Raw genomic sequence first — 27,389 nt, 5'->3', positions numbered from 1 at the left:
AACAATTAAATTTATGAATTACAATTTTAATGTAGCAAAAAATATATATTGGGAACATACATCTGTGTATATTGCAATTTATTTATGAAGTTAAAGTAATGCTACAAAACAAATTGAGAGAACTTACTTTAATTTGATTAAGGAGAATGCGAACAGCTTCATGTTACTTGCAAACTATTTTCAGAGAGAATTCGAGAGATCACCTATATTCAATAATTTAAAAGTCATTATACATAATATGATGATTTGTCCAAAAATGAATCACAGGAGAAATGAAAAATAACAGCTAAGTGAAAATTTGAAAATGAATGCTACAAATCAAAGTAATGGAACTTAAACTAACAATATAGTAACATTTTTGTGCTATTTACTTTCAGTAAGATACATTTTGCAAACATATTAAAGATGCCATTTATTGTAATCTCAATATATATATATATATATATATATATATATATATATATATATATATATATTTCTTCCTCTGTTTTCCTTTTCTCTCTAACGCACGTTGGTTCCTTTTTTTTTTTTTGGAAAAACAAAAAGCAGAACAAAACGCAAAAATGGTATGCCTAAACAAAACAAAAGCAAAAACAAACATAGAAATAGAACGCACGTCTAGATTCTTCTTTAATTTGCCATGATGTCAAACAAAATAAAAGAAAATAAATACAAAAGCAAAGACAAAGAAAGTAATAGAATGTAGCGAACGGATGTAGTCAAAACACCGTATGAGATGCCCAAAGAACCACTTTTCTATCAATTGATTTAAAGATGTATTGTATATATCACAAATTCGTTCTTTCAATTTTGGAAATATGTTATGCTTTAAACTCATGTGTGTTTTAACTAATATTCAATCACAGAACAATACTATTTAACCATATGAGTATTATTACAACAAAACATAATAAACATAATCAGAGTTAATTAAAAAAAAAAAACTATTCAGAATTATAATAAATGCACTACAAAACGAATTTTAAAATGAAATCTTAAGCATGCACAGAAAACTTACTTGATCAGCATAAAGGGTTGGGAGTTTGATAAGGTGGTAAGTTCTTTGGAGCATGAGAAATAGTGAGGAAGAAGTCTTGTCTTTTTTAATGTTATAGCGTTTTCCTTCAAACAATTTTTCAGATACAGTTATTTAGTAGAAAAAAAAAAAATTGATTGCATCTTTTCCTTTGTATTTGATGTCAGATACAATTATTTTGTTTTAAAAAATAAAACTGAATGCATGATGCGGTGGGTTAACGTTTAAAGAGTTTTGCCTTGTATTTAATTTCATTTTCGGTATTTTGTTGGGAAAAGAACCTGCACACATGATGAGGTGGCTTAGCGTTAAAGAACCCACAGAGAGGAAAAATAACTGTTTTTCTCTCTAGAGCCCTCCCCTGTGAGCATGGTTTTCACCGGGCACGCCTCCCCCTCCTGGTGGTGTTTTCTCTCTGGTTCCCCTGGGTTGGTCCAGTGGGGTTTAGTTTTTCTCCTACCCTCTAGGGTTGTGGAGCTTCTGTTCCACCTGGTTAGATCCGGTGGTGGCTGATTTCCCCTAGCCTTTTTGGACTATGGTGGCTTGTTATTTCTTTCGTTTTGGCAGGAACTTTCATCTCAAGGTGTCTTCTTTAGAGGAGTGGCGTGTGATTGTGTTGTCGGTGGGGAGTTTTTTGGCCGGTTTCTTCACTTTTTCCTTTGATTTTGAAAGCCAGATCTACACTTCTCTGTTGTTTTTTGACTACCACGCGCCCCCCAGCCATGTTCCCCAGCGTCTTCCGCCCCTGCCGCTGCAAGCTCCGGTCGTGACGGTTGTCGGTGATCGGCACGTGGCACCCACGCGCCTGGAAGCTCTCTGCTTTGTGGTGCGCGTGAGAGCCACGCTCCGCCTTTTTCTGGCCGTGCTCGGCGGCTTCGGGTTTTATGGCGTCGGTTCTCTACCTGGGTGACGGCGCGAGACCTTCACGCGCCGCCGTCCGACATGTCGGCAGTTTCCTTTACTGATTCTCCTATTATATATATATATATGATTACACTGATAATATTATTATATCAAATAATGTTATGCCAATAATAAATATTATAATATATACATATATATCAAATAATCTTATACATAGTATAATTTACACAATAATATTATATCAATTAGCTCACTGAGTCTGTCTAGGAATATTATTAGAGTCTAATAATAATATATTTATTTATAAAATCATGGTTTATAAAATAATAAGACTAATGAATATTTATTTTCATAAATATTCATGCAATCTTATTAATTTCTTGGGGATAAATATTGTGTCTGAAGGCACATAATGTTATTAATTGTTGGACGTGAATACTATTTTCTACAGTATTAAGCCGCTTGAGCGTCAAATCTTGTGGATCGAGCGCCAACTCTAGACTTGTCTATTTTACTCAGTCTTAAATTCTAGTTTAAGACGTTCTATTTTAGGGTTTAAAATATAGGGCGCTACATTTCAAGACAGTCGTACCTATACCTGAACGTCTTTCAATTAGATCTCCTGTCTGAAGAGTTTTTCAATAGATTCCTTTAACTTAGAGCTCCTCTCTAAGTTAGACTTCAAACGGTTGATTAAACACTCTTTCTTAGCACACCAGAATTCTACACTGAATTCCTTCATACACTGGAGTTCAACACTAAATATTCCTTACAATAACACAGCCTAGAAGCCCCTTTAAATAGGCTTAAAAAATCCTAAATCTACATAGACAAGGTGTAATGTCCAAGAAATTATTTAATGAGTTTATTAGGAAGTAAATTAATGTAAGCCCACTTAGTGTGGTAAAATCACACTTGAGAATTCAATTTAGAAAAGTGAAGAGAAAATGTAGAATATTAATAATGGATTTTTAGGATTAAATAAAAATAAGTTTATTTAGTGTGGTAAAATGAATCAAAGTGTTTTATTTTTATCCTATGGGCTCTTAGATGATAGCCTAAGAAAAGAAAATAAGAATGATGTTTTTGGAGGTCCAAATCTGAAATTTCCACAAATGCCCACAAAGGTCACTTAAGTGGGAGGGCATTTTCGGAATTTATGCATAACCATTATCCTCTCTATGTGGCTCACGACACCCCCTCTCTCAAAATCAGATTTTCACTCTTCTTCTCCCTAAAAACGCAGCAGCACTTGGTCTCTCTTCCTCTCCACCAACCCGTGAGCTCCTCTCCCTCTCAACTCTCATCTCTTCTTCACACAAGCTCAGATTAGCATGGGAATGGGCTGAGCTCGTGTGAAGGACAGAGAGCAAGGGTTTCAAGGGCTGAAAACAGTAGGTAATTTCTCAAACCCTCTTGCTCTATCATTCTCTTTCACATGGGTTAAGGTTTGAGCAATGAATCACACACCTTAAATTAGCTAAAGCAGCACGTATGAGTGATTATGGGGGGCTGATTTGGTGGATTTAAATTCTGGAATCTCTCACTTTTCTTTCCCCATTCACGTGAAGCTTGAGCTTGGATCATGGGTCTTGCTTCCAAGTGAAAGTTCCATCATCTACAAGACTAAAGTAGTGATTATCAACTTCAAAGGAGTTCAATATACCGATTATTCTAAGGTAAATTCATAATCCCTAATTTTGCCTAAGTTAAGTCATTTTTAGGTGTTAGACGGAATCCCTAAAATTAGCTTGAGGCTTTTATATTTATAGTGAATTCCTATACATTATTATAGCCATGGGTTGTTGAATTAAGGGATTAAGACTCCAATTTTGTTAATTTTGGAAGTATGGGCATAAACCCTAAATTTGATGGATTGTTATTTTGGTTGGTTTAACCGATTGAGATTTGTAAATTGGGTGATGATGTTGGTTTATGCTTATAGTTAGAGATTGAGTTTTAGTTGATTGAGTTATTTCAATTGGTGTAATTCATTGGTTGGATTCCCTATTGCTTGAGATTGTTATAGTCAAAAGTGAGTTATGATTAATGGTTGGATTTCTTGTCATGGTATGGGTATGTTGATTATAAAATTGTTGTTGGCTTAGATTATATTTTATGAGTTTAGATTTAGTGTAGGAGTTGATTTGTTGTCTAAAGATGAATTGTTAATGGCTAGGTTGATTTGTTAGAATTGTTGGAGTTTTAGATGGTTTATGTTATGATTCTTTGATGATGCTTTCTTGAGGTTTGTTGATGGAATTTGGATGGGCTGATTTGGAGGGACTTTGATGGAGTTTATGGCTATGGGCTTTGATCGAGTTGAAGGGTGATTTTGATGGGTATTTTGATGAAAATCCAATTATGTTAGTTTATGACTATTTGTTAGGGATTAAGTTTATTTATGTTCTAGGATTGATGTTAACTTGATTGGAGATGAACTTTGAGGGTTTGGTGTGGAGATACCGAATTGGTATTCTTGGAAGTTTGGTTTTAGGCTTTTGATAATTGATGATGTCTTGGCCATTGATTAAGGTTGGTTTTAGAATTCTTGTATGTGGTGGCCTTGTATGTGAGTTGAAATGAGAGATGTGTGGTGTTGTATTGGACTTAATGTGGTGGAGGAGTCTCGGAGAAGGTAGTTTTGGTTATGTGATGGAGTTTTGGATTATGCCCTAAAAATAGTTGAGTTAGTTATTATTTTGTAAGTGGTTAAATGAACAGGATAATGATTAATATAAATTAAGGAGTAAAGGCAACATAGAGTAAGTGAGCAAATAAAATATATTAACATAAAGAAAGAATAAACCCATGAATACGTAAAGTGATTATATAAATGGATTATAGATTTAGGCTAATATAATTGAAGACATTAAGATAACCTTTAAGTATAAGTCACTAAAGTTCTAGGCTGGAAAGACTTAATGGATTAGCCTAAAGTGTTGTATGTGTATATGTATATATGTATACATGTACATGTATATGACTAAAATATATATATTGTTAACTTAGAGAATGAATTACAAACTATAGAAAATGGTTAACAATAATAGGGTGATACAACAATAATATGTAAACCAACAAAAATAGTAAACACACCTTTGTACATAATATGCATGATATATTATGAACCTATAAACAATGATCCACATAATAGTAAGCGAGTGATGCGACGTGTGAGCACGCGGGTAGTTAGGATGTCATAGAGTATGAGATTCAATAGTGTAGTCTAACGATACTAATGTTTGCAGGATCGTGTCTGGATTGGAGACTTTAATTGATTCTCCAATGTAGAGTTCAAGTCAAGAGTCTAATGCAGCCAAGGTGTGTATTCCACTCACTGAGAAAATATATATTTTTATATGTATTGGATTGATAAAAATATATATATTGTTTATGAAACCGAACCAACCATATGATGAAATGTATGTTTTGAGATGATTTGATTAGTTTCGATTATGTTTAAATTATATCAATGATGTTTAAGAATTGATAAATGAGTGAAAGGTGTTAATGGATTTAAAGTGTTTGAGTATGTTCTGCGTTTGAGATTTAAATTATGCAAATTGTTTGAGAACATGCCATGTTGAAATTGTTTACGTTTTATGAAACTATGTTTTGAGTTTGAGAACATGTCATGTTGAAACTGTTTATGTCTTATGAAGAAACTAAATTTTGAATGATTTCAAAGTGTTAGATAAAATGTTGGATTTGTTTAGTTTTAAGAAAACGTGATTTAGCAACTGCATGATTTCAGCATGATACAGTAGTGAAATATATACTGGTCAAGCACAGAACATAGAGCATGTAGTATAGAGCATACATACCAGCAGTATCAGTATAACAGTATCAACAGCATATCAGTATCAGCAGCTTAACAGTATCAGCAGCATATCAGTATTAGCAGCATAACAGTATCAGCAGCATTATTAGCCCCAGTTCATGCATGTCATATATAACATTGTTTTATGAGTGATGTTTTTATGTTATGAGTAGCTTTTACTAGATGTGTTGATATGCATAAGTGTCTTAAATGAAAAGCGCTTATGTATATTTCTATCGGATGGTCGCATGTGTTAAGATCATACATTGAACTTGAAAGTACATGGATACATGACTATCCAGGTGCGAGTAATGACATGTCTATGAGTAAGAAGGTTGACTGTTCTTTTTCTTCAGGAAAGACATGTTAGCATGATTGAGTTTAACTCTAGTGCTCTCATGATCTATTGACGTTTGATGTGGTCCTTTTTGTACTTCAATAATAATAATACCACTCGCAATAGCACAAGTCACTGCAGGATAGTGTCTATATTGAGGGTGTCGATTCACAGGGATTGTATTGGTTGCGTATATCAAGCTTTAATAAAATCAATCCTAATTTATCCCTTAGAAAAATGTTGTTTTTGTGATTTTTAATTTATAAAATAACAACGGAAACAAAATGCTGAGAAAATAAATTAAAATTGAACTTAATGAGATTGAAAACTAGGGAATTGATTTTACCGCTATCCTTGTAACAATGGCTATCATAATAATATGGGATATTCATTCTAGGCTTGATATTATTTGTGTGTGGTTGTCAAGCACACAACAAATTGTCAATAAAATACCATCATTAATAAATAAGTGTAATCCATCTTTGTAAAGCATAGACTATCAAATTCATTAACTTGGTTACAAACAAACAAGGATTAAGTGTAGTTCATATTTGGATTAGCACAAATCATCTATAAATTACACTAGTCTAGAGTGTAGCATGACTTGTCTATCTTAGGCATGAACTATCAAAATCTCTTGTTGCATGTTCAAATAATACCATTGCATAACCATTACATTTATCATTGTTTGAACAATAAATATAATTTGAGCACAATCAAAATAAAAGGCTTTCTCATAGACAAGATAAACATTTCATCATGATTGCATTTAACATTAAAACCAATTACAAAATTGTAATTCTCATAGTTACACAATCATCAATGTCTAAAATAAATATTCTCAAAGAAAATATAATTAAGCCATTGATACTTGGATAGGGTTTATCAAAACCATAGGGAGAGCTTTTAGCCACACATAGAAGTCCTTGGATCACTTGGTGTTGATGAGCAATCCCCCATGATGCACTATCTACGAACACACTGAAAATACTCTCCCTTACGTTCAGATTTTTGCTCTATTCTTTTGGCTGAAAACTAACCTAAAGTCTAAAGAAATAACCAAGAAAAGAAACCGCCGCAAAGTGGGCGTTGGATCCCCCTTTTATAGAGGTGAGCTTTCTTCAACATAAGGAAATGGAAGGATTTTCTGCCCACGTGAAGTTCCAGCAGCATGTAATGATGACAAGATGTCATTCTTCAATTTCCAATGTAATCCTCATCCATCGCACAACTCATCCATTAATTTTGTTCTCATTCCCACCACTTTTTGTTGAATTCCAGCCACACAAAAATGTAATGATATCTGATTTTTAAAGCTCTAACGTAGTCTTATATATTTGAGAGAAAAGAGGTTTAAAATCTCAAGGACACCTCTTTTCAATAAAATGGGCTGAATCTTCAAGTGAACTGCTTTCCACGCATTGCTTCAGCCGCACAAAGCTCTTTAAAAATATCACAATGTAATCATTTTTTTTTACTTGATTATCTTTTGTATAACTGGAACGCATCTTTCCTAAAGTTGGTGTAGGTGAGCTCAAATATCTTCAAGTCGGTGCCGATAATAAATTTCAGTTCGGTGCTGCTGTCCAGGTGCATTTGTGAAAGCTGAAATGCTGCAGGTTGTGAACACATGTGCGTCCAGCTGGTTTGGTGCCTCAAGTGTGCTGCACTTGTCTAGGTTTTGAGGTAGTGTTGTCCAGGTTTTGACAATTCGGTGTTGGCCTCTTGGGAAGTGTGGATGTGCTGCCCTCCTTTGTCCCTTTCGGTGCTTGGGAGTGGAGCTGCTGTCCAGCAACTTTGAAGTTGCATAAATGTGCTGGCCGGTTGGGTGGAAGATTTGGAGAAGAAAATGTGCATAATTGGTCTTCATTTACATGCTGTCCACGTGCTGCCCTTGAAAAGAATTGTCTTATGGCAATGAATTGCATGGCTACAAGTTCAACGTTAATGCACTTAATGTACTCCACGTCCATGTACAAGAAAAATATATATGTACAGCTGGTCCTTGAGTTTGGGCCTCTACCCATTTCTTTGCAATTCCACTTAAACACCATTTTCTTCCAATGACATGATAAACACTAAAACACTAAAATTCGCAAAAGACATTAGAAAATAACAAAACTAAAGGTTTAACTAATGTAAATTAAAGGGTCCAAATATACAATATTTGTGATTCATCAAATACCCCCAAACTTACAAATGCTAGTCCCTTAGCAAAACAAAATGAAAAACAAAATCAAAGCATGAAACATAAATCCTCTTTCGTAGGAGAGACGATTACATTTAGCGTATGCAACAAGCCTTTTAAACCCTAGGCATCCCTAGTGGACGAGTGAAGTCTCGTGAGGGTTTAACAGAAGTGATACCCAAAAACACTTTATCAAAATAATTTTACCAAGAATGCAGTGTCATAGAAATCATGGTTCTTATTCATGGGCAAGTTTAAAATCACAAACTCCATCTTCAAGATTCTAGAGACAGCCAGAATCAATACACTCATAACTGAACAGTTGAAATATCACACATTCCTTTGGTGTAAAGTGAACTTAACACATAACTATGAGGTATCAATGTAGTAATTCCTATATACATGATTCAATGCTCAAACTCTATTGGAATCCCCATTGGATGACAACCAAGGCAATAGATAATTTACACTCTAAGAACAACTTCTTCTCTCTTTTATTTATTTATTTATTTTTTTTTTTTTTATGTGGACTGTGCAATGTCCAGCTTCTTTAAGCTTTCTAATTGACTCATATAACGAGTTTTAGACCAATGACTCCCAAACCAGATGGCTTTAGGGCATTAGGTGTAGAAGCACCTTTAAATGTTTACTAACTCGAGTCAAAAAGGCTACGAAGCTAAACTAATCCTCAACACTACATTAACCATCCCAAACTTTTTGTCTTTTGACTCGAACACTCACTGCTTAATGAGGCAAGATGCCCGGTTACTCAACAAAAGGCTTAGAATAGTTACTACACTAACACTTTTATTTATTTATTTATTTTTATTATTAAAAGTAAGACAGAGTATATACAGATGCCAAGGTATTCACCCAACATGTCAACCAATTTGAAATCTAAAACATCAAACACAAGCATATTTGGTTTCACTCTTCATGCCTCATAACTACATGCTAGTGTGCTCAGTGTAAGGTGAAACATGTGATATCATCACCATTCAAAAACAAGTAACCAATTCAGCTTTTCTAGTCAAATGATCATGCGTTCATAAGTTTTAAACTCGCCAATGAAATGCAAATCACAATTAAAATTTCACACATTCTCAGAAAAATCTATGCCCTTTTTTTTTTTTTTTTTTTAAACAACAATACAGAGTATATAAACAGAATACAAATAAAATAAAAGGACATTCCTTATCCCCAAACTTGAATGACACATTGTCCGCAATGTGTGAATAGCGATACATTACCGAGAGAAAAGGAAAAGATGGGGCAAAACGAACTCCCCCAAACTTGGATATAAGCACATCTGTCCTGAAAAACAAAACACTACTCCAGCCGTGTAATGAAAATAGGCATCATGAAATACATGGAAGGAGTGTTAGTAAATAAAAACAACTAAAGAATAAAGAAAATGAATTGAATATAAACAAATACAAACAACTGGATGGATGGGTTGCCTCCCACCAAGCGCTAAGTTTAACGTCTTTAGCCAGACCGCCCCAAAATTAGTCTTCATAAATGTGTCATTCAGTAGCATTTCCTCTACTTCTGGATTTTTCAATTCTAAGAACGGTTTCAACCTTTGGCCATTCACTTTGAATGCACTACTGTTCTTGGGATCCTCAATCTCAATGGCCCTGTGGGTCGAAATGGTGCGAACGATAAACGGTCCGGTCCATCGAGACTTAAGTTTTCCCGGGAATAGATGCAAACGAGAATTATAAAGAAGAACTTTTTGACCAATTTCAAAAGATTTTCTCAAAATGTGTTGATCATGAATCTTCTTCATTTTATCCTTATAAAGCTTCGCACAGTCGTACGCATCATTTTGAATTTCCTCCAACTCATCAAGTTGGAGCTTCCTCTGAGTACCCGCCTCGTGGAGATCAAAATTAAGCCGTTTTATGGCCCAATATGCATTATGTTGCAGCTCCATTGGGAGGTGGCAGGCTTTTCCAAAAATAAGGCGGTAGGGGGACATACCAATGGGAGTCTTGAAAGCAGTCCGGTATGCCCACAGTGCATCATTTAATCTCATCGACTAGTCTTTCCTTGTGGGGTTCACCGTCTTTTCCAGAATACGCTTGATCTCCCGATTAGATATTTCCACTTGACCGCTTGTTTGTGGATGGTAGGCAGTGGAAACTTGGTATGCCGTACTTCTTCATGAGATGATCAAAAACCTTATTGCAAAAATGCTTGCCTTCATCACTGATAATAGCACGTGGAGTACCGAAGCGAGCAAAAATATTATCTTTCAAGAATTGAAACACAACCTTGTGGTCATTTGTTTTGCAAGCCTTGGCTTCAACCCACTTTGACACGTAATCAACAGTGACAAGAATAAAAAGATTACCATAGGAACTTGGGAAAGGTCCCATGAAATAAATGCCCCAAACATCAAAGATTTCAATTATAAGAATTGGGTTAAGAGGCATCATATTCCATCGAGAAATGCGCCCTAACTTTTGACAGCGATCACAAGCTGCACAATAAGTGTGGGCGTCACGAAAAATTGAGGGCCAATAAAATCCACACTGCAAAATTTTTGCAGCTGTCTTTCGAGTACTAAAATGGCCTCCGCAGGCATGGTCATGACAGAAGGAGATGACATTGTATTGGTCATTTTCTGGAATACATCTCCTAATGATTTGATCGGGACAATACTTAAACAAGTATGGATTGTCCCAGAAGAAATGTTTCACCTTGGCCAATAATTTAAGTCTATCTTGCTTTGTCCAATGCAAAGGCATTTGGCCAATGACAAGATAATTTACAATATCTGCAAACCAAGGTACAGAGATTTGAGCAACATGCATCAGCTGCTCATCAGGGAATGTCTCAACAATGGGTAAGGCAACGGCGCCAAAAATTGATGTGGTCCATGATCAGCCGAGACAAATGGTCAGCTACCAAATTCTTAGAACTCTTTTTGTCCCGAATTTCGATGTCAAACTCTTGTAATAGCAAAATCCATCGGATAAGACGAGATTTAGCATCTTTTAGACAAAAGATACTTCAAAGCAGCATGATCCGAATAGACTATGACCTTTGAGCCCAACAAGTAAGATCTGAACTTGTCTAGAGCAAATACAACCGCCAACAACTCTTTTTCAGTGGTAGAATAATTGAGTTGTGCATCATTTAGAGTTCTGTTGGAGTAATAGATGACATGGAGACGTTTGTCAATACGCTGCCCCAAAACAGCACCAATAGCATAATCTGATGCATCACACATTATCTCGAAAAGCACATTCCAGTTTGGTGGCAGGATGATTGGTGTGGATGTCAGAGCCTTTTTCAAAGTTTGGAATGCTTGACAACATTTATCATCAAAGACGAATGGGGCATCTTTGGCAAGTAAGCTATACAAAGGCCTAGAAATTTTGCTAAAGTCCTTAATGAATCTCCTATAGAATCCGGCATGTCCTAAAAAAGATTGAATTTCTTTCACCGTCCGTGGAGGCAGAAGGTTAGAAATCAAGTCAATCTTGGCTTTATCAACTTCAATGCCACGTGGGGAGATAACATGCCCCAAGACAACTCCTTGTTTAACCATGAAGTGGCATTTCTCCCAGTTAAGAATCAAATTCTTCTCTCTACATCGTATCAGCACGAGATTTAGATGGTGCAAACATTCTTTGAATGAACAACCGAAAACCGAAAAATCATCCATAAAAACCTCAAGATAATGCTCAACCATATCAGAGAAAATGCTAATCATGCACAGTTGAAAAGTAGCAGGTGCATTACATAACCCAAAGGGCATGCGTCGGTAGGCGAACGTTCTGAAAGGACATGTAAAAGTGATCTTTTCTTGGTCTTCAGGGTCCATGGGAGCTTGGTTGTAGCCGGAATATCCATCAAGGAAACAATAGTACGCATGGCCAGCTAAACATTCCACCATTTGATCAATGAAGGGGAGAGGAAAATGGTCTTTCCTGGTCATTGAATTTAACTTACAGTAGTCAATGCAAACTCTCCATCCCGATTGTGTAATATTCCTTTTTTGTTGTGGCCTTTATATCACATTTACGGTGTTTGCTATGTTTATTATTTTTTAATAAACATATACGGTATTATGATTATTTCTATTAATTTAGATTACCGTAAATATGGAATCGGTTAATTGATTTTAAAAATCAATTAACAATATTGTTTCCTTGATGGAAGGAAACAATACGGTGTTTACCATTTGAGGGTCCCTAACCTAGCCTATAAATAGAGTGCCTGTGTACACCATCAGTACAGCCATCAAGCAATAGGCATAGGTTAGAAGACACCTCATAATTTTGTTCTTAGAAGTTTTGGAGGAGTGCTTGAGCAACAATGGCCGGAGGTATGCCTAAAACTGTTCTATTTAATTTTCTGCTGCGCATGTTAGGTTAAAGAAATAATTGTTATTTAATTATTTCTAACATGTGGTATCAGAGTCATCCTCTGTGCTATTTTGCTTAGCGTATAATTTTACTATGCTTTATCAATATTGAATCAAGTATTTTTATTTGTTATCAATATTGAATCAAGTATATTCTATTTGGTATTGTTCACTTCTGTTTGTCAATATTGTTTGAGCAATATTTCGTCTTTTGTGACATGATAGAAACGCATTAGCGATTATTTTGTGAATATTTGTTGTTCACGTACTGTTTGTGAAAACCCATAAATTTGATATAACTATTTTTTGTTTTATCACTATTCTATGTATTGTGATATACTGCCTAATTTTGAGTTGTTGTAATCTTGTTATGGGTATTTTCATAAAGGGGTGGCGGCTAGGGTTCTATTTTTAGGGTTTTCAACCCATCTGGAACATTACGGGTCGGGTTGGTTGGTGACTGGATAGGGTTTCGACCCATTAAAGTTTCTGGGTTGGATATATTTTCGGGTGGGGTTTTTTAAAACCCATGTAGTTTTGGGCCATTTAAGTAGGCTGACCTAGTTTGGGCCAGCACTATACATAGACCTAGAGGCCTGACCCGATTAAGTGGGTTGACCTAATTGCTCAATACAGTAGCCCATTTGGAATCTTGTGACCCAGAAACTCAACCTAATATAGTAGCCCATTACAGTAGCATTTAAATAAAATAAAAGATTTGGCTCATATGGGGTTCGAACTTGAGACCTTCATGTCCATAAAGTGGCAAGCTTCAAACTATTGAGCTAAGCCTGGTTTTATGCTTTCACATTAAGGTTTTATTCCCTTTATTATTTACAGTACTGTGTATTAAAATAATTGTTTATTTAATACATGAATTGAAGAATATATTTTTAATTGTTGAATTTATATTGTTTAAATATAAATTGCTTGATGCCTAGACCTAAGAATAATTAACAATACCATATATACTGGTGTGTTTACAGTAATATCTAAGAATGCAATGTCGGGGAAAGTTCTGGCAAGGAAAGTCTTGGGATTTAAGTGTGTCCGGTGTGACCCCCCTCACTTTCCTGGGAGCTCATCTGCTTGCACCTTGGAAAATGCTGTTTACCCCATTTAAGTATTGGTTTGTTATATTCCTGGGGCTATTAAGGGGGCATCTATAAAGTTGTTAGATGTTAATGAAGTAGCAATTATCATGATAATTTTGGGAGAGCCACAGCATCCCAATTTTGAATGACAATTGCATCAAGATTACACACACGTAATTATCATTATGATTTTGGAGAGCCACAGCATCCCAAATTTTAATGATAATTACATCAGGATTACACGCATGAACCTCATAAAGATTTATTAGATGTTCATGAATTACAGCATGATTATTATGATTTTGGGAGAGTCACAGTATTTCGATTTTATAATAATTGCATAAAGATCGTACACGTGAACTTCATATAGAAAAATTAACATCGTCTTGTAATTAATTCATAAATTTAATTACTTATCCCCACAGGGAAGTTTTTATTTTTATGACTTAATTAGAATAAGATGACAAATTTAGTATTGAAAGTAAAATTTTTCTCGGTTGCCCACAAGTACGGAGAATTTTATTTATTAATATTTAAATTTGCTTTAGTCTTATTAATAAAGAGTAAATTTCATGCGCGATGCAACCTTTGCCCACAGGTAGGTTGAAATTTACTATTTAAATTGGCATTGGCTAATTTAAAATAAAGTTAATTCATAACATTAAAGTATTTATTTTATTTTTGGGTTATTGCAGCTATTCATATTACTCTACCTTGGTAGTTTCATATTCCAATACATTATGGTAATATTTTTCTGACTGAAAAATATTAATATGCTTTTTCATTTGGGGTGTTAAAAATTTTGGTGCTCCATGTGGACAAACCAACTACTCCCGCGGAATTAAGTACGCCACGTGAGATTATTAAGCATGAACGGTGGGAGTGATTTAATCACTTAAGTTAGATGTTCATGAAATTTCATGTCACTAAAGTCATCAGGGATTTATTCCTGAATGTTTTAGAGCCAAAGTTTTATAAAGGTTGTTTATGAACATTTAGAAAGTTCAAACAAAACTTGGCCAGAACCCTAATAAAAAAAGCTTTAAAGACAAACCTTTTACAGTTTCTAAAGTGTTTATAATCTCATTATGGGAATGAAGGATATTATAGCTTAGCCTAAGTCCCTAAAGATTGAGATTTTTGAGTCATTGTTGGTCTATTTCATTTTTTGAATTCTCTCTTCTAAGTGTAGAATTTTACCTTTTAATACACATAAGGATAAATGGTTAGTAAGTGAACTTCTAACCATGTGTGTTCAAGAGAATCTATAAAGTGTTCACATGATTACTCATGTTAAGGGAAAGACCGATAAATGCAATCATGCCCAACACTTAAAGCATGAGAATAAGGTGCCAATAAAGTATTATGGCAATCAAGATACCTATTTATCATGCAATAAGGAAAATTAAGGGCATATAAAGAAAGATTGCGTGAAGTATGAGAAATGACTTAAAATAAAGATAATCTCATATATCTAGTATGTCGTGAATCTCTTTTAGTGACTCATTCAAATATGTTGTGGATTGATTATGGTTTAACAATCCACGTTGTCAACACAAATGCAGAGTTTTTTTTTTTTAAAATGAATAACACGTGTTTATAATTTGAGGTTATTGGGATCTATGGGTTAATTTTGAGATTCAGTTATATTTTTTACCTCAAAAATGATTTATATTCCATATATTTTAGAAATTTATTTTCTAGTTTGGTTTGTTAAAAATTTCAATTTTATTTTAAAACTTGAAATTTTTCTTATTTTTGGGTGGAATATTGGTTTAGGGTTTATTTAAAGTTTATTTAAAATTGACTTACATCCCAACTTTTGAAACAAAATTATTTGTTTGTTTCTGCATACTGATGTTGACGTAAAGTAGAGTCTTTGAGAATTTAAAAATGCTCTTGTTATGGCTTTGGAGATTGAAATATATCTCTATACAGAAAATAAAAGTCGGTAATTTACTGACTTTGGTACTTGTGTGGACTGCATAAGGGAAAGCATACCAACAAGACCATTAGAGGTGCCAAAGAGAGCCTTTTAAAATTCTTGAGATCATGTACATTGAAAGGTGTTAACCTTTCCATACTCATTGCCTAAATGGTCAGAGATATTTTTATCTCTTTTAGTGATGACCATATAAAGTTTATGTATCTCTATCTTCTAAATATTAAAGATGGGTTATTGAATGTTTTTAATACCTATAAGGAAGAAGAGGAGAAACAATTTGAAGATCATAAGATCTAATATAGGCATAGAGTATTAAGGTAGGTACACACAAAGGGAAATGATTAGTAATATTAATCTGCTATTACCCTTATAGAGTAAAGCTTTGAAGACCGTTGTGTATATGTTAAACAGTATTCCATCTAAGGTTGTCCATAAGACACCTTTTAAAGTATGAAATAGATGGAAGCTTAGTTTAAATTATTTACACATATGGGGTTGCCTTGCTAAAGAGAGGATTTATAATCCTCGCCTTAGGAAATTAGATTCAAGGACAACCAGCGGATCTTTTATAAGCTATCTAGTAAACTTTAAAGGGTTTTAATGTTTTATTATCCTTCATATAAGCCTAGAGTTGTTGATTGTAAAATTTCTAGAGGATACGGAACCTAGTGGGAGTGCTCATTCACATAAATTGGAATTTGAGGAAGCACTAGAGTTGGCCAAATCTCCTCCTCATAGAGGATGATTGATTGTATTCAGGAAAAATCAGATTGATTATCCTGAGCCACAATCACTTCTAGAACAACCAACTCATACAGAACAGGTTGAAAATCTATTCTACCATTGCAAAATGCAGAGGAAGTAGAATTAAGAAAATCTTATAGAATAAGTAGATCAACAATTCTTAGTGATCATGTTGTATATCTCCCAGAGTCTGATGTTGACATTGGACATAAAGATGATCCAAATTTGTTTTCACATGATATGAATGGAGAAAACTCCGCATTGAGATTCAGTGCCATGAAGTAAGAGATAAATCCACTGCTCAAAAGTCAAGCTAGACTCGTAGCCAATGTTTTTACTCATAAGGAAGGCATTGATTATCGTGAAACATTCTCTCCAGTGTCTAAGAATGGTTCATCAAGATAATCATAGCATTAGTAGCTCATTTTGATCTAGAGCTACATCAAATTGATGCGAAAACAACATTTATGAATGAGGATCTTAAAGATGAGGTTTACATGACACAACCTAAACGTTTTATAAAATAACAGTCAGAATACTTGCAAATTAAAGAATTCTATTTATGGGCTGTGATAGATCTCTCACCGGTGATATACTTTTTACAAGGTAATTGTTTTATTGTTTACTGAAAACCTTGTTAATTAGTATATATACATTAAGGTCAGTGGGAGTACAGTAATCTTTCTAGTCCTATATGTAGATATTGTTTTTGCAAGTGGTGATTTAGGTTTGCTACATAAGGTTCATTTCACAAAACTTTGAAATGAAGCATTTGGGTGAAACCTCTTATGTCTTTTGACATAGAGATTCACAGAGACATAAAGAATATTAACATTGTCTCGGAAGGCCTACATTGAAAAAAGTTTTCGGAAGATTTAGAATGAAGGATTATGTACCTTCAGTAGCAATTAAGAGGGACTAATTAAATACAGATTAATGTCCCAAAAGGTATTGGAATAAGGGCAGATGAAAAGTTTTTTAAAGCGTCTGCATTATGCATAACCATATGACTGACAATAAGAATATTGAGTCAATAAAGTGCTGTAAATAAAGTCTTGCGGTATATGCAAGGAACCAAGAAGTACAACTTAACCTAAGGATACACTTTCCATTTGAAGGTGGTTAGTTATTCAGATTTGAGTTTTGCTGATTGTGTAGATAGTAGAAAGTCTATTTAAGGTATATATATTTTTATTGAGAGATATATCTTAAAGATGCAGTATGCAGACTATGGTTGCTACGTCTACCAAGAAAGCTAAAATTCTAGCGTGTTATGAATTTAGTACACAGGCATGATGGTTGAGACATTTTGTTGAAAGTCTCAATATTGTCGATTTTACAGTTAGACCATAAAGATACTCTGCGGTAATTCTACTATAATCTTCTTTTATAAGAATAAAGAGTAGAAGCAGAAGTAAATCGACATCAAGTATCTCAGTACGAGAGATAACATTAAGAGACATAAAGGGTCTATTGAGCATATAAGTACTGAATTAATTATTGCGGATCCCATAACTTAAAGTTTACCGGTAAAGAAAGAATAAAGTCATGCGGAATATATGAGACTCATTAATTCATTTTCGCTTGGTTTGTCTCTTTTTGGTCTATAGACATAAAGTTATGATAATAAAGATTTTGTGCACATTTGTTTTTTTATCCATGAGGATAAATAAAGTTGGACCCGAATGACTTATAGGAAGTTCATTCATAAAGCTTGATTATCCATAAGGTACTCATGTAAGGAGTGCTTTACATTGTGATACATGGAAGGGACGACCTACTTTTATAATAGTTTTACCGCCATGATTCGTGTGAAACATTTCTTAACTGAGTTGGAGGATTCCATAAAAGGATTGGCCAAAACTAAAGAACCTAATACCATATGGTCATGTGTTATAAAGTCCAAGTGGGAGAATGTAATATTCCTTTTTTGTTGTGGCCTTTATATCACATTTACGGTGTTTGCTATGTTTATTATTTTTTAATAAACATATACGGTATTATGAATATTTCTATTAATTTAGATTACCGTAAATATGGAATCGGTTAATTGATTTTAAAAATCAATTAACAATATTGTTTCCTTGATGGAAGGAAACAATACGGTGTTTACCATTTGAGGGTCCCTAACCTAGCCTATAAATAGAGTGTCTGTGTACACCATCAGTACAACCATCAAGCAATAGGCATAGGTTAGAAGACACCTCATAATTTTGTTCTTAGAAGTTCTGGAGGAGTGCTTGAGCAACAATGGCCGGAGGTATGCCTAAAACTATTCTATTTAATTTTCCGCTGCGCATATTAGGTTAAAGAAATAATTGTTATGTAATTATTTCTAACAGATTGGCACAACATGAATGGGACTCACCCATTTACTGTCAGAGATGGGATAAATCATGCCTGCATCTAACAGCTTCACAACTTCCTTCATTACCACTTCTTCATGTTAGGGTTCATCCGACGTTGCGCTTCGCGAGAAGGCTTGGCATCATCTTCCAAGTGAATGCGGTGCATACAAATGGATGGGTCGATTCCCTTTAAATCTGCTAGAGTCCAACCGATGGCTTCTTTGTGCTCTTTTAGCACGCTTATCAACTCACTCTCCTAATCTTCTTGTAAGTCAAATGCAATGATCAAAGGAAGAGTGTCATTAGAACCTAAGAACGCATACTTGAGTTTATCCGGAAGAGGCTTCAACTCAAGCTTCGGTGGTGATTCTAAAGAAGGAATAGGAGGGGTGCCTGAAGTCAAGGGCAGAGCTTCTTTAGCTGCTTTCCACGGAGGGCAATCAATTGGAGCAGCAGTGTCCAGCAAAGATTGAACTTCATCAATGTACTGCTCAACATCAAAATCATCACTGCTGAAATGGTTCAAGAAAATTTCAAGAGGATCCTTCATCAACAACTGGGGTAGTAATTCTTCGACTGATTCATCAATGAGATCTACAAAAGAACACTCAACTGTATCTGGGGGCTGTTGGAAGGCATCGAAAATATTCAGCTTGACTTTCATATTCCCAAAAGCTATCTCCATAATCGCTGTTCTACAATTAATGCAAGCATTGGCTGTCTCTAAGAAAGGTCGGCCAAGGATAACTGGAATCATCTTATCAGGGTTAGGAACTGGCTCTGTATCTAAAACAATGAAGTCCACTGGGAAATAAAACTTGTCTACTTGAATGATCACATCTTCAATTATTCCCCGAGGTTTCTTGATGGATCGGTCTGCCAGCTGCAAGATAACTGTGGTGGGCGTTAATTCTCCTAAGCCTAGTTGCAGATATACAGAGTAAGGAAGCAGATTCACACCGGCGCCCAAATCAAGGAGGGATTTTCCTATCTTGTGATCTCCAATTGTACAAGAAATGGTGGGAGCACCAAGATCTTTGAATTTTGGTAGAATGCTATGCTTTAGGAGAGAACTGACTCGTTCAGTAAGCACAACTTTCTTTAGGGTATGATTCTTTGTTTTGCGATTTTGAGTACACAAGTCTTTGAGGAACTTGGAATATGAAGGAATTTGCTTGATAGCATCAAGGAGAGGGATATTGATTTTCACTTGCTTGAAGATCTCTAGCATGTCTTGGATCTTCTCTCCTTGTTTCCCAAATTGAGTGGAATCTCTCAGGCGCTCAGGAAATGGAGCCTTAGGTGCGTATGGCGCCTCAGAAATAGGAATGTCATCTTGCATTACTCCTTTGTCTTTTGCTTGGGTCAGCTTCTTGGATGTTTCAGATTCTTCATCTTTCTTCTCCTCCACCTTGTTGTCCATAGTTTTCCACTCCTCAGTACAGTGATTGCTTGGACTTGGTCATGATGAGAATTGCTAGCAGTATTCTCATCAATCATACAGTGTCCCTTAGGGTTCATCACTGGTTGGCTTGGCAGAGTCCCTTCCATTCTCCTATTGAGAGTATTAGCTAGTTGCCCAACTTGGGTTTCTAACTTGGAAATTGATTGAGAATGAGAGTTCAGCAACTGAGTTTGTGACTCAAGTTTTCCGAGAGCGGCCATCACTTTATCCTCAAAAGCAGAGTTCCTGGGAGGGTATGGAATTGATTGAGCTTGTTGGTGGGGAGGACGATAAATATTGGATGGTGGCCGGAAGGCCTGATTGGAATGCTGTGGCATAGGATTGTCAGATGCTTGAGCTTGCCACGAAAAGTTGGAGTGATTTCTCCATCCGGGGTTATAAGTGTTGGAATATGGATCATTTCCCGGTCTTGCGAAGGCAACATTAGCTTGCTCAGTTGAAAGTTCAGAGAATTGCCCAACGGCAGGACAATCTCTTACGTGATGCATAGTGCTAGAGCAGAATGAGCAGGGTTCTTGTTGTGGAGAAATGTGTGAAGGGGAGGTGGGTGCAAAGCCGGCTGCCATGAGCTGGTTTATCTTCCTAGATAATGCATCCACCTTTGTGGTTACATCGAATGGGGTACTTGCTTCAAAAATATTTTCTGTCTTGGAAGCTTTGGGAGCAAGAGTCCTACGACTAGTTGAAGCATGTTGTACCGAATTTTCACTCAAATTGTCAAACAAAATCCATGCTTCGTTCTCGCTCTTCATCATAAAAGTACCTCCACAAGAAGCATCAACCATCTGTCTATGTGGCTCAGTCAAGCCATCATAGAAACATTGCACCAGTTGCCATTTAGGAACAGCGTGGTGCGGGCACTTTCTTAAAAAATCTTTCAGTCTTTCCCATGTCTCGTGGAATTGTTCTCCCTCAAATTGTGCAAAACTAATTATAGACTTCCTTATTTGATTGGTCTTGCCAATGAGAAAATATTTTTTCAGGAACTCTTCCTGCATCTGAGTCCATGAAGTGACAATGTTGGGTTCAAGAGACTTAAACCAATGCTTGGCTTTGTCTTTTAGAGAAAATGGGAAAAGACGCATCCTCAAAGTATCTTCAATGAAACCATGCATTTTAATAGTTGAACAGATTTCTAAGAATTCATCAATGTGCTTGTATGGATCTTTATTATTAAGTCCATAGAAAGATGGCAGCATTTGAATTAAGCTGGACTTAATTTCATAGTTATCCACCGTGACATTAGGTAACTGAAGGCATGAAGGTGAATTGTATGTGGATGGGAGATAATGATCTCTGAACAAAACAGGTCATTCTTGTTCACCGGCCATGATTTCAATGGAACGCTCTTTTGACACGCTAGGTTTTCTTTCTTTTCTACTTTGCCTAAGAGTACGTTCAAGTTCAAGGTCGCACAATTTTAATGGAAGTGATAAAGAGCGACGACCTAACATAAACTAACTAAAAACAAATCACAAAATATTTATACTACCACAAATTTAAAAGGAAAAACAAATATTAAAAACACAAATAAATATAAAAACTTATAAAAACTCACAAGACGTCCAGAAATTCAGCTTAATAATGATTTGACTGAATTTTGCTTGCTGAGTTGATACGCTGTTCTACCCCGCACAAAGTCTCCCGATTGACTTGGTCAGTGCACTAAATCCTGAAACAAAATCGAGGCAAACCCAAAATGATCAAACAAAAACTTTTACGATCCGAAAACAGTAGAACTTGACAGTGACTACAAAACCAAAATTTTGTCCTTTGAAACCAAAAGGAATGTCCTCTTGTTTTTTTTTGTTTTTTGTTTTTTGTTTTTTTTTTTTTTTTTTGGGTAATATAAAACAGAAACCTTTTTTTTAAACAAAACTTTACAAAATCTAACAAAAACTAAAAAAAAAAAAAAAAAAAAGGGTAAAATTTGACTTGATCTTAGAAAAACTTAATAATGCATCCGTTTAGCAATCTCTGGCAACGGCGCCAAAAATTGATGTGGTCCTTTTTGTACTTCAATAATAATAATACCACTCGCAATAGCGCGAGTCACTGTAGGATAGTGTCTATATTGAGAGTGTCGATCCACATGGATTGTATTGGTTGCGGATATCAAGCTTTAATAAAATCAATTCTAATTTATCCCTTAGAAAAATGTTGTTTTTGTGATTTTTAATTTATAAAATAACAACGGAAATAAAATGTTGGGCAAATAAATTAAAATTGAACTTAATGAGATTGAAAACTAGGGAATTGATTTTACCGCTATCCTTGTAACAATGGCTATCATAATAATATGGGATATTCATTCTAGACCTAATATTATTTGTGTGTGGTTGTCAAGCACACAACAAATTGTCAAGAAAATACCATCATTAATAAATAAGTGTAATCCATCTTTGTAAAGCATGGACTATCAAAGTCATTAACTTGGTTACAAACAAACAAGGATTAAGTGTAGCTCATCTTTGGATTAGCACAAATTATCTATAAATTACACTAGTCTAGAGTGTAGCATGACTTGTCTATTCTAGGCATGAACTATCAAAATTTCTTGTTGCATGTTCAAATAATACCATTGCATAACCATTACATTTATCATTGTTTGAACAATAAATATAATTTGAGCACAATCAAAATAAAAAACTTTCTCATAGACAAGATAAACATTTCATTATGATTGCATTTAACATTAAAATCAATTACAAAATTGTAATTCTCATAGTTACACAATCATCAATGCCTAAAATAAATATTCCCAAAGAAAATATAATTAAGCCATTAATACTTGAATAGGATTTATCAAAATCCTAAAAAGAGCTCTTAGCCACACATGTAGATCCTTAGATCACTTGGTGTTGATGAGCAATCCCCCATTATGCACTATCTACGAACACACTGAAAATGAGCCCTTGCGTTCAGATTTTTGCTCTATTCTTTTGGCTGAAAACTAACCTAAAGTCTAAAGAAATAACCAAGAAAAGAAACCGCCGCAAAGTGGGCGTTGGATCCCCCTTTTATAGAGGTGAGCTTTCTTCAACATAAGGAAATGGAAGGATTTTCTGCCCACGTGAAGTTCCAGCCAACTCATCCATTAATTTTGTTCTCATTCCCACCACTTTTTGTTGAATTCCAGCCACACAAAAATGTAATGATATCTGATTTTTAAAGCTCTGACGTAGTCTTGTATATTTGAGAGAAAAGAGGTTTAAAATCTCAAGGACACCTGTTTTCAATAAAATGGGCTGAATCTTCAAGTGAACTGTTTTCCACGCATTGCTTCAGCCGCACAAAGCTCTTCAAAAATATCACAATGTAATCATTTTTTTTTAACTTGATTATCTATTGTATAACTGGAACGCATCTTTCCTAAAGTTGGTGCAGGTGAGCTCAAATATCTTCAAGTCGGTGCCGATAATAAATTTCAGTTCGGTGCTGCTGTCCAGGTGCATTTGTGAAAGCTGAATGCTACAGGTTGTGAACACGTGTGTCCAGCTGCTATCCAGCAGCTGTCCAGCTGGTTTGGTGCCTCAAGTGTGCTGCACTTGTCCAGGTTTTGTGGTAGTGCTGTCCAGGTTTTGACAATTCAGTGCTGGCCTCTTGTGAAGTGTGGATGTGCTGCCCTCCTTTGTCCCTTTGTCCATTCGGTGCTTGGGAGTTGAGCTGCTGTCCAGCAGCTTTGGAGCTGCTGTCCAGCAACTTTGAAGCTGCATAAATGTGCTGGCTGGTTGGGTGGAAGACTTGGAGAAGAAAATGTGTAGAATTGGTCTTCATGTACATGCTGTCCACGTGCTGCCATTGAAAAGAATTGTGTCTTATGGCAATGAATTGCATGGCTACAAGTTCAACATTAATGCACTTAATGTACTCCGCGTCCATGTACAAGAAAAATATATATGTACAGTCGGTCCTTGAGTTTGGGCCTCTTCCCATTTCTTTGCAATTCCACTTAAACACCATTTTTTTCCAATGACCTGATAAACACTAAAACACTAAAATTCGTAAAAGACATTAGAAAATAACAAAACTAAAGGTTTAACTAATGTAAATTAAAGGGTCCAAATATACAATATTTGTGACTCATCAACGTTCAAAGCACGAACATGGAATACGATTAGAGATGGTGTTGCGAGTGTTTTGTTGAAGGATGTTATCATACTACGGAAGAGTAAAATGCCATGTTCCTTGCTTAAGACCTATGTGTATACGTGATATTTGTGATGGAGTGATCGTGTGCACATATGTCTGAACGACCGATGAAAAGTATTATTATAGAAGGGACTATATGTAGAAACTTCCAAGGAGGGATGACTGAAACTTCTACATATGTTCACAGTTATATAGTATGTTTTAAATGTTTTCTGAATAGTCGGTGTTTGCTGCATTAGCTATTGGTAAATTGTGGCTAATATAATGCTCACACGACTAAAAATAAAATAGAGGTTGGTTCTTTATGAAAACTCAGTTAGTTTTATACCACTGAGGTTTTAGTATGTTTTATACTAAGGCGGTGAACTCATTCTTTCACCTATGCGAATGTGGATACCACCACAACTGTGTAGATGATGTTCCTTTGGCTGCAGGTACTTTGGTATAGTTGATGGGTTGGTAGCAGTGTACTTGGGATATTATGACTGAAGCTCGCCGCTACAATTGTAATTGTCGGACCACGGGTTGTCCACTATTTTGTAGGTCTAGTATGGCTCGTAACGTTTGTGTCACTTATTATTTGTTAAGCCATTATTGTGTTAATAAGACTCAAACATATATATGTTAAATGACTCTTTGTTGTAATTAATTTGTAATAGATGTATAAATTGTAATTTTCGCTATTCAAACTTATGTTTTCCGCTGCATAGGTAGATATATGTTATACTCTGATTATCAGGTACATGTTATGGGGCATGTGCCATATGTTGGCTTTGTGACATATCGGCGTGCCATTGTGAGGACTCGTTTTACGTTTTGTATAAAAAAAAAAAAAAAAAAAAAGGGGGTCATTACACAAGGATTTCCATAGGCGACGTCCGAACCAGGCTTTTGGCGACTGGACCTGCAACTAAAACTTCTAGTAATCACTGAAGTGCGTTCGAACTTGTAACCCTAGCATTTGGACGGTTGCATAAAGTACTTTCACTGTTCGCAGTCATCGCATCAGTGTCTGGACCTTCTTGCAGACAGGTGCTCTCTGTGGCTTGCATCTGCTGGGCCGTCTGGACCTTCTTGCAGACAGGTGTTCTCTATGGCTCACATCTGCTAGGCAGTCCAGACTTATTCCAGACTTCTGCTCTCGAAATTCAGCGTCTGCTGCGCCGTTTGGACCTTCATAGGACTTTGACTTTCTGAGCTAGGCGTCCGGACTCTAGCATCTCGGCGTCCAGACAGGCTGTAGGGAAAACCGACTCTATAAAGTCTCCAGAATATTTCCTTCAATAGGAAATTGCCTTCTTAGGGATATTCTGTGCAGACACTTCCTTGTTCAGCTCTTTTTATATTGGAATTAATATTCTGCAACAATTCTTCTGGAATTATGGCGTCCCTGTTATGGAAGTCTCTGATATGAAAGCGTTTTTGTCAACAGAATAACAATCAATTAGGGTACAATTAATTATGAAGAATATTTTCTACATCATAGATCTTTCCTTTCTTGATTAATATTCTGCAATATTTTTACCACTCAGTTCTTTCCTTTTCTGGATGAATATTCTGCAATATTCTTTCTTTCTTGGCTCTTTCATTTTCTTGAGGAATACTCTACAATATTCTCTTACTTGGCTATTTCCTTTCTTGAATAAACCAAATAAGTTTTGACACTAAGTTTGCCAATATTAAAAACCCAACAAATTTCACATATTTGTAAAACATAGTGTTTACCTCATTAGTTACGAAACATCTTTAAAAGAGATGTGTTTATTATCTATAAGATAACTGATATTATGAATGTGGTAGATGTTGCTTTGGCTCGAACACCTAGTGTTTTTTCACCGAGACTCTTGACTCATTAATCTGCCTATGTTATCGTGGGGTTCCACGATCGCATAGATGTTGGCTTGGTTGCAGATTTGTGCATTGTGGGTATAGATCCACAATGCACAATTCATAGAAATTCTCAGTAAATGAATGGGTAGGAGTTTTCTATCAAAAATCTGAATTTTAGTTTTTTTAAGCAAATATTTCAATATTGTTTGTTGGGTCTCAAAGCGTGTCGGTTGATATTTGCATCATATCTTACATTCATTATTGAGAATTTCTATGAATTGTCGTGTAAATTTTCATGTGGCCACGTAGTTCAATGCTACCTATTGATCCTACCCTTTTGCACGATTACAAATTTTAGCCGAGAGAGAGAGAGAGAGGGAAAAAACAAGATGAGGATATTCTCTCTACAACCATACATTGATGTCCCTTTCGTTGGTTAAAACTAGCATGAATTAATCTAGATGTTGACGAGTCGAGATTCAAAATAGCAAATATTCTGACTATAAATGAGTAGGTCTCAAGTCCCCGAGTCCACAGTCCACATGATTGATGTTCTGCCCAACGAATGTCAAAAAAGAACATGATAGTATTAACCAATGAATCAGATGAACTAGAGAGCTTAGGAGTCTCCGCTGTTCTCATTAGAAACAGCATCACCATTTATATATATATATATATATATATATATAGAAGTGCACCACCACTTTATTCTCATCTCCCCCTTTGACCACCTTGAAAAGCATTTCTCCTTCTAGAAAAATGCCAATTCGTTCCTACGCTCAGACAAAGTAATGTGGCTGGCCACCTTGAAAAGCATTTAACCTGCTCCACTATTTTTCATTCAACAGTTTCGTGATCATTCTATTGATCCTTCAGATAATCCAGGCCTCCTAAGTAAACTTGGTAGACCTCATTGTGTTAGAGGGTCTGAAGTAATAAAAAAAATAGTATATATAAATAAATATAAATAATTAGTTGGAACTATCACACTATGATTGTGGGTGGGATAGTAAAGAACCGATTTAGCCTTGGGTAGCGTTGAGTGGCAGAAAATATTTATCTAAAAGACCCAACTAAACTTAGTGGATCCACCTCAATCAAGTTTCCTCAACTTGAGTTTTAGGAGATGGGGAACAAAACAATACAAAAATAAAATAAAATTTTAGAACAAGTTTTAAATTT

General features: G+C 35.5%; 2 protein-coding genes and 1 long non-coding RNA gene across 3 annotated transcripts; 1 reads left to right on the top strand and 2 right to left on the bottom strand.

The window, feature by feature from the left end:
* The first annotated feature begins 3,122 nt into the window (after nucleotides 1-3,122).
* LOC133878487 (uncharacterized) lies at nucleotides 3,123-8,018 on the top strand. Its single transcript, XR_009901916.1, has 4 exons — nucleotides 3,123-3,298; nucleotides 3,472-3,579; nucleotides 5,152-5,224; nucleotides 7,580-8,018. It is a non-coding gene; the product is annotated as an uncharacterized LOC133878487 (long non-coding RNA).
* Nucleotides 8,019-8,486: 468 nt separating this feature from the next.
* On the bottom strand, nucleotides 8,487-10,289 carry LOC133858881 (uncharacterized). The gene is made up of 2 exons (XM_062294337.1): nucleotides 9,690-10,289; nucleotides 8,487-8,531 (listed from the first exon to the last, which is right to left on the bottom strand). The coding sequence occupies exons 1-2, from the start codon at nucleotides 10,287-10,289 to the stop codon at nucleotides 8,487-8,489; spliced, it is 645 nt and encodes a 214-aa protein (XP_062150321.1).
* Nucleotides 10,290-20,125: 9,836 nt separating this feature from the next.
* On the bottom strand, nucleotides 20,126-21,340 carry LOC133858859 (uncharacterized). Its single transcript, XM_062294321.1, has one exon. It carries the CDS (start codon nucleotides 21,338-21,340, stop codon nucleotides 20,126-20,128), a length of 1,215 nt encoding a protein of 404 aa, XP_062150305.1.
* Nucleotides 21,341-27,389: the final 6,049 nt, after the last annotated feature.

Source organism: Alnus glutinosa, chromosome 1 (genome assembly GCF_958979055.1).
Source record: "Alnus glutinosa chromosome 1, dhAlnGlut1.1, whole genome shotgun sequence".
Classification (NCBI taxonomy): domain Eukaryota; kingdom Viridiplantae; phylum Streptophyta; class Magnoliopsida; order Fagales; family Betulaceae; genus Alnus; species Alnus glutinosa.
This window is presented reverse-complemented; position numbering and strand designations above follow the sequence as displayed.